The 8,257-nt window shown below is 35.1% G+C and overlaps 1 protein-coding gene across 3 annotated transcripts; it reads left to right on the top strand.

Annotated features, from left to right (window-relative positions):
- The first annotated feature begins 1,477 nt into the window (after positions 1–1,477).
- On the top strand, positions 1,478–7,267 carry LOC142611324 (monothiol glutaredoxin-S15, mitochondrial). 3 transcript variants are annotated; one of them, XM_075783435.1, is made up of 8 exons: positions 2,223–2,330; positions 2,894–2,955; positions 3,367–3,474; positions 4,492–4,626; positions 4,756–4,855; positions 5,571–5,637; positions 6,761–6,839; positions 6,927–7,267. In XM_075783435.1, the coding sequence occupies exons 3-8, from the start codon at positions 3,403–3,405 to the stop codon at positions 6,984–6,986; spliced, it is 513 nt and encodes a 170-aa protein (XP_075639550.1). In that variant the 5' UTR covers positions 2,223–2,330; positions 2,894–2,955; positions 3,367–3,402; the 3' UTR covers positions 6,987–7,267. The 3 variants fall into 3 exon arrangements, with proteins under 3 accessions (XP_075639551.1, XP_075639549.1, XP_075639550.1); XM_075783436.1 differs by lacking the exons at positions 2,223–2,330; positions 2,894–2,955 and adding an exon at positions 1,478–1,821; XM_075783434.1 differs by lacking the exon at positions 2,894–2,955 and having other exon boundaries at positions 2,175–2,330.
- Positions 7,268–8,257: the final 990 nt, after the last annotated feature.

The raw sequence follows: 8,257 nt of genomic DNA, 5'->3' as shown, positions 1-8,257 counted from the left end.
TTTTTTATTTTTGAGAATCAAGGGAGCAAAATAAAAAATAACCTCAAATTTTAGGGATATAATTTACACTTTAGTCTTAGTTATAAGTTATAAGATTAAAGAAGAGAAACCAAAGCCCTAAACTTTGGTTGTAGGTAAATTTCAGAAATCTCATCTCCCATTCTCTCCCTCTCACTCTATCAGCCAAGTACAAAATCCAATCCAAAAGGTATATCATCAAATAGTTAAGCACCTGTTTAGATAAACAGTTATAATATTTATTTATTTTTTAAGGTTTAATTATCATTTTGGTCCCAAATGTTTGCATTATGGGTTACAATAGTTTAGTGCATTGTGTCAAAATAGTAGGTTTAATTACTATTTTAGTTGCCAAAGGCCTTGTAACTGAATTGACACCTCCTATGTATAAAGTGTTTGGGGGTTTAGAGAGAAAATGATTTGAGTTGCAGGGTTTGCAACATGTTATAATTATCTTTAAAAATATATATATATTTTTTAGTCCCAAATATTTGCACTGTGTTAAAAATAGTTTCTAATGGGTTTTTTTTTTTTTTTTTTTAAAAGGTTTCTAATGGTTTCAAACATGTTAATTTAGTTCAAACAATAAAATAGTCTATATCATCAAGATTTGGATGAAAATCTTTCTAAAAAAAAAAAAATTAAGTTTTGGATGAAAATACTAACATGACTAGATAAAATTAAAAAAAAAAAGGGTAAATTTCACAAACCACGCTTGAAGTTTGTGATAATCTTTATATATTAAGAGGATTCAGAAAGTTAGTTATTATTATTTTTTTTATAAAAAATACCCCTAAATTAATTAACCAACAAATTAAAAATAGGGTTAAAATAGTAAATTGGCAAAAGAAAGTTAATTATTTTTTTACTGTAAAAAATACCCCTACCTAAAACTTAAAATAGGGTTAAAATAGTAAATTGACAAAAATAATAAATTCCTACTTCTACGTTGAAATGTAATCATGTTTCTAATAAACTCTTACATTTACGTTGATTTAAATTCCTACTTCTACTTACTTTTTTTTCTTTTCTTTTTTTTGGTTGGAAAAAGTAGAAACCTCAAATTACAATTAATGCAAATTATTAATTTTTATCCAAAACATTTTAAAATTTACCAATTTTTGTCGTAACAGACAATTTTAACCTTTTACTTTTCTTTTTCTTTTTCTTCTTCCTCTATTTTTAGAAAAACTCACTCCACGTACATTTTTTTTGTAATTAGAAAAAGTAGAAATCTTAAATTATAATAAGTGTAAATTATTAATCTTTAGCAAAAACATTTTAAAACTTACCAACTTTTGTCGTAAAAGACAATTTTGTCCTTAACTAAAAAAAAAAAAAAAAAAAGCAAACGCCGTTACTTTTTTTTTTTTTCTTCTTCCTCTGTCTTCTGTCTCTTTCCTCTCCCCCCTCTCTTCTCTGAGTTTCTCCATCTCAGAACTCTCTCTCTATCTCAGGAAAACGAGGTCGTCAAGGCCGTGAAGGGCCTCCGATCCCGCATGAACGCCGACGTGTCCCTCGCTCTCAAGAAGGCCAAGCTGATCAAAGTCAAGCTCGAGGCGCTGGACTGGTCCAACGCGTCGAACCGGAGCCTGCCTGGCTGTGGACCCGGTTCGTCTTCGTACCGGACCAGGACCTCCGTGGTGAACGGGCTGAGGAAGAAGCTGAAGGATTCGATGGAGAGTTTCAATAATCTCCGGCAGCAGATCTCGTCGGAGTATCGGGAGACCGTACAGCGCCGGTACTTCACCGTCACCGGCGAAAATCCAAACGACAAAATCGTTGACCTTCTTATTTCCACAGGTCAGCTTTTGTTTCAGACGCTTTTCGAATTTTCTGTTGGGATTTTTAGGAGATTTCATTGGTAATTTTCAAAGTAATTTATGTGTGTTGTATGGCTTCGATTTTGCTCTTTTTTTTTTTTTTTGGGGTTTCTATTGTTTTTGAAAGAGATTTCTATTGGTGGTGCTGTTGATGCCGGTGACCAAGTCATGGGCTTTGCCATTAGAGAGAGAGTTCTGAGATGGAGAACTCAGAGAAGAGAGGGGGGGAGAGGAAAAAGACAGAGGAAGAAAAGAAAAGAAAAAAAAGTAACAGCGTTTTTTTTTTTAGTTCAGGGACAAAATTGTCTTTTAGTACGAAATTGGTTGGTTTTAAAATATTTATTCACTTGGCTTACACTTGGACACGATATATGTATGAAAAAATGAGTTAAAACATGAACCCTGTGGGCAACAATATTGGAATCCCTAAACTCAACCAGCCTGCTACGACCAAGCTGAGGGTGCGATAGTGACTCCGATTACGAGAAGGTTTGGGCAATCTCTCTCTCTCTCTCTCTCTCTGAATCTAAAATGGGTTTGTTTTGGTTTTTGCTTTTTGTTGTGTTTGATTTGGTGTTGTTGCTCTCTCTCTCTCTCAACTGGGAATGAGTTGAAAGACTCGGAGTTGGAGCAGGGCTCGATGGTGTGAACTATGGCTACATTGTTGAAGAATGAGAGGGAAAGGAGTAAAAAGAGTGTGTTTTGGAAGATAGGTTTTTGATTTGGCATATATTTTTTGAAAGTTCATTGATACACAGATAGGTTTCATAATTTTTTGGTATAAATTTTCTTTTTTATGGGCTTATTTGATTAAAATATAGAACTTTTGTGCGCATTGAGAGCCATGAAATCGTTGTGAACTTTGACTGTTAGCTATGTTAGCATTGTCCATTCGGTATCGGTAGAGACTATTTTGACACAATACCAAAAACGCATTTTGAAACATTACGGATCATTTTGACGTAGTGTAAATGCTAGGTAACAAAGTGGTAAATATTTTCCGGTATAGGTATGTGTATATTTTTCTGATGGGTTTGTGGTGGGTTGTTCAGGGCTGGCCGGCCGCTCTGGAATGTGGGTTTGCAATGGGCCGCGGTGATAGTGAACAGTAGTGGTAGTTTGACCAAATTTTTAATATTATTTGTTGATATATTTTATATTATTTTAATGAGTTGTTTGTAAAAATAGAAACTGGGCTGATGGGAGAGTTGTAAAATGAGATTTTAAAATAGATAAAGTAGGTTTTTAGGGTGTAAAATAGAACTTTTTGGGCCGCCCGGATGCTGATGCTCTAATTGAACTGTTTGCTAAACTATATGTATGTCTGTCTGTCTGTCTGTCTGTCTGTACTTAGTTATTCTCTGCAGGTAATTTATTTCAAAATTTTCCTAGAAAGGAAACTGTGTTAAACCCTATGTATGTATAAGTTTATGAATGTAAATATGCACACATGGATAGATAGTTATGTTTGTGTTCTGCTTTAACTTGTATCGGTTATGTTGAAGGTGCTTATTGTTCTGTGCAGATTGATTACGATATATACGACTCTGAATCAAAAATAATGGCAAGGTCATTATCAAGCATGCTGCTGAAGGGCATTGCAGGTCTCCCTGCCACTCGTCCTAGTAGAATTGTAAGATTCAAGTCCATTTGTTAAAGAATTTTGATACTTGGAATAAAATTATAGATGATTGAATATGAAATCGAATCTGTTTGTTATACAATACCTTAGATGGGTTTATACATGGAATGAAATTGTAGATGTTAGAATATGGAACATGATGTTGCTTAGGATAACTGGGGTCTACCTTGAAGCTGTTTTGTGCAGCTCTTGTGTGAAGAAATGGCTTTGTAGGTCCTTGGACTCATTGCTGAAAGTCATTGCATTGTCATCTTCTTCGATGTGAGAGTCCCCGCAATATGTGTGTCCTGAAACTCACCCTAAAGTTTGAGGTGCAGGATTGTAGGTTACCCTTACCAACACCCCCCCCCCCCCCCCCCCGCATTTTAAAAAAAGAATAGGCTTTGAATTCTTTGGGTCTTTTGTACTTCATCTTGTATACATGGAATCAAGTATAAACTTTCTGCCTCTTGTTGAGTTTTACTTATTTCGCTGTTTGAATTATTATAAAAAGTGAATGCAAGGTTACATTATGCATGTTTTCAACCTACCTATTATCAGGTTGAATTGGCAATACTTCAATCTCCTGGATTTTGGGGAATTGAATATTATTTATTTGAAAGTTTGATGATGTTGATAACTGTTCCTTTATCTTGAAATTGCAGTCTTCAGTTCTTCACTCAAAAGGTCATGAGTTTAGTTTACTCCGAACAGAAATTTGCATGATAATTCTATAGTTACAAGGGGGGAGAGGGGATTTGAACTTTGGACGTCTTGGTTGGAAACACCATGAGGTGCCAGTTGAGCTCTAAGGCTCTTAGCATTCAATTTATTATTTATTATACGTGGCTGCTTAGCTAAATTATTGACTCACATCTGATGTTAACTAGTATATTATCATATTAGTTGATTCCACATTTCTGGTTTAATTCTTATCCTTTAAGTTGTTAATGATTGCAGCAGTAATACTTATTAAAAAAATGATTGCAGTGGTAACATAAGTTGATGTATCAGTTTAAATTTTTGTAGGTATTTGGATCCTTTTCCCATAATGGGATGAGATTTTCAACTACCGTGCCCAATGATCCTGACACGCATGAAGATTTTAAACCCACTAACAAGCTTGAGAGTTCTGACCTTTCTTTGAATGATGTTGTTGAGCAGGTAAATGAATCTTTTATATCATATTTACAATTTCTGTTCTGAACTCTTTGTCATCTGCTGTTAGCAATATGAAATTTTTTTATTGAAAAGATCTATGTTTATTGATTGTGTTTTTTTTTTTTGGTGTAGGATGTCAAGGAAAATCCTGTTATGATTTACATGAAAGGTGTGCCTGAGTTTCCTCAGTGTGGATTCAGCTCACTAGCAGTTCGAGTGTTAAAACAATATAGTAAGTTTTGGAGATTTTTTTTGTTTGATTAAGTAAAATATTTTTTATTATTAAAATGCAGAAACCAAGTACACTGGGGGTGTACAGAGGGTGAGGAACAATCAAACTCTCAAGTTACAATGATCGAACACATACCAGTCACATGTACTTTTTATTTTATTTTATTGGTAATATATGCACGCACCCAATGGGTCTTGAACCCACGACCTCACCCTCCTCCTAGTACTTATAAGGGGAGGAGTTGCTAGTTTAGTTAGAGCTCATTGGCATCAGACACATGTATACATGCTTGTACAACATAACTCTGTATGTATATATGTTAGTTATACATGACTTATTATTTCCTTCAAAAATGCTAAACTTGAACCATAGTAATCTGGATTGTGTTTTTGATTTTACTGTTTTCTTGTCTTTGTGGAGATGGCTCTTAGTTAACGGTATGGAAATTGTTTTTGTACAAGTGCAAATCACATGAAAGAATAGGAGGATGCGAAGAAAAGTTATCTTTTGATGAGCTACTGGTATTTAGTTATGTGCAATGGGACGGAGTGAAAAAGAGTTGGGTGCACACACTATCTCCTTATTATTAGGGATTAGCTGCATCTATTATTTTGTTATCTAATCTAAAGGGTGTTCTTCTTTTCACTTGTTAACTTCCGATGATGAATAAATTGATCTGGTTATTGTACTCTTACCATATATGTGACTGTTTCAGATGTTCCTTTGGCTTCTAGAAATATTTTGGAGGATCCTGAGCTTAAAAGTGCTGTAAAAACCTTCAGGTAAGTCAGCACTTGGTGTTTTTCTCTACTTAAAAAAAAGAAGGGAAAAAGTTAGATTTTGATGTTTTACATATTTTTTGGGAATCTTGATGACTATTCTGCTTAGTTTTTTCAAAGTTCTGCTCACTTGGCTTCTGGACATTCTTAGTAATACAAGATGAATTTAGCTGGCCATGATGACTAACGTAACAATCTATTCTGGTTGAGTGAAGATTTGTCATTGTAGTCAATTAGAATTTCATCATACATGTGTGCTGATGCTCATCAAATTCATTCTACATGTCTTATATGTGTCTATTGAGTACTGTCGTGTTAACATCTGATGTATTTCTGCAAAGTTGTTTTGTTGTTGTTGATAAATATGAGACTGTTGGAGCTGGATGAAGCCCAATATAACTTGTATTGTGTTAATTTTTCACTCTGTTTGTTACAGTGTAAAATGTTATGCGGAAACAATGATTTGTTGTAAAATGTTGGTCAAACTGAAAATGTTTTCTGTTGACTGTAAAATCCTCTGTAAAATTATATAAAATGTTTTACCAACAAAAACATTGGTAAAACATTTTACAAAACACACAGCCACAGTCCCCCCCCCCCCCCCCCTCCCAAAATAAAATTTTGATTGATCTTGGGCTTTAAAAATTTGTTAGCCTAGGAATAGTTCCTGGATAAATTGCTGTTGTTCTATCATCATACACAAAACCCAACATGCTCAGCCACCAGGAGTGATTTGCCCTATCAGTCTAATGGCAATCTTGATTTCTTGATGGTGCCTATCAAGCTTATTTCCCCTTAATGTCTTTGATTATTAACAAGAGACAAATATCTTCAAGGGAACTCATCGGAAAAAAAAAAATCTACAAGGGAATTAGGTGTTGGTTCCATAGCCATTGGTGGAAGCAAAAAAATTCTGCTTGGTAATAATTTTTCCCATATCATGGATAGTAGTATGGGTTTCACACGTTGGTCTCCTTCTCTATAAAATTCTTCTTATAAAAATGAAAATGGGTAGTAGCATCACATTAGTTTGAGGATGGGACTGCTGTTTTTGATAAACTTTGGATCTTCAAATTTAATTGTATTGAGTGCTAGTTTTCTAAATTACCTTGCTGTTTATATGCAGCCACTGGCCCACATTTCCACAGATATTCATCAAGGGAGAGTTCATTGGAGGGTCTGATATTATTCTCAACTTACACCAGGTTACTTCTTATTTCAGAACATATTTTACTTTTAGTTCTTTACAATGTGCATTGCATTGCTCAAATAATTTGGCCTGTCCCGTGCAGTCTGGTGAACTGAAGGAAAAGCTGAAAGACGTTACTGCTAGTCAGGAGAAGTCTGAATAACAACTCAATGAATCTAGAGAGAGTTAAAGGGTCACTGGGACTTCTTTGACGATAGTGTGTTATTGCTATGAGGTAACAAGATGAGGTTCTATGTGGTTTTTTGCGGGATTACATGATAAGCTATGATTGCTTGTTATTATTTATTAAACAATAAATGTAGCGTATTGCTGTGCTTTCATCTGCTACTGCTATATATCCTCGCAATTGTTGTATAGTAGCCTTATTTCTTTAGCTCGGATAATTTTGGTTCGCAAATCATAAGCAGAAGATTGAGTTCGAAATGGTGAGGAATTAGATTTGGATTATTAAGAAGATAATGAATAAAATATAGATAAACTAACACTTGCAATTTCTTGGTTTCATTTCCAATTTTGCAAATACAAATGCTACCAATTTGTTCCATATGCAGTGATGACTGTATCTGATTGACCCCAAAATCAATCGGACACAAGATTGCAGAGGACCTCCAGAGTTTGAACCAGATTCCTTAGATCTGTTGCTGGATCTCAGTTGATCTCCAATCCACTATTCTATGGACTAACGTGACAAGGCCGAATTTACCCTACCTCCTCATGGCCTTTTATGTGGTAGTAAACACGAGGAATTAAATAAAATAATTTACCTTGTCAGCTAATTTTTATTATTTTGGGGGTAAAAAGGTCCCCCAAAAAATACTCGCGTTTAACTCCACAGTACTCTCCCATCAACAAAAAAAAAAAAAAACTCCACAATACTCGAGTACAATTGACATGGGCGATGTAGAAGTTTTAATTTTTAACACTCTCAAAACTAAACTAGCCAAATACCCACTCAAAATCTTCGTGCACTAGTAAATTCCTTCTCTGCCCAAGCACAAATGGATCATGAGACAAAATCAAACTAAATCTCACACTTGAGGTCACATTCGGCCAAATCACCTACCAACCATTGCTAACGACAACAAAAACCCACAATGGCATTGGCGTCGCTTCCCTCCGTTGGCCAGGTTCTACAGTAAATCACTAAAGCCGCACCACAAAAATCTCTCATGCCAACACCCAAAACCACCTCAGTACCTCACCACTTTACCCTTCATAAAAACTATCATTGGTCTTGACCACCTATGCTCCTAAACTGTAAACCAGACCCAAGCCACCACAGAATCCATCATAAAACCCACCATAAAACCCAAAGCTGAGAATCACATTGGCAACAAGCATCATCATTGCCAAAACTGGAACAAGATCTCTGTCATTTATTTTTATTAATTTTTTTTTTGGGAGGTGGGGGGG

The sequence above is a fragment of the Castanea sativa genome, chromosome 9 (genome assembly GCF_040712315.1).
Source record: "Castanea sativa cultivar Marrone di Chiusa Pesio chromosome 9, ASM4071231v1".
Lineage (NCBI taxonomy): Eukaryota > Viridiplantae > Streptophyta > Magnoliopsida > Fagales > Fagaceae > Castanea > Castanea sativa.
This window is presented reverse-complemented; position numbering and strand designations above follow the sequence as displayed.

Coding starts and splice junctions, on each gene's coding strand:
- LOC142611324 (XM_075783436.1), top strand. CDS start 3,403: ATGGCAAGGTCATTATCAAGCATGCTGCTGAAGGGCATTGCAGGTCTC. Junction 3,475..4,491: donor CCACTCGTCCTAGTAGAATT/GTAAGATTCAAG, acceptor AAATTTTTGTAG/GTATTTGGATCCTTTTCCCA. Junction 6,840..6,926: donor TTATTCTCAACTTACACCAG/GTTACTTCTTAT, acceptor TGTCCCGTGCAG/TCTGGTGAACTGAAGGAAAA.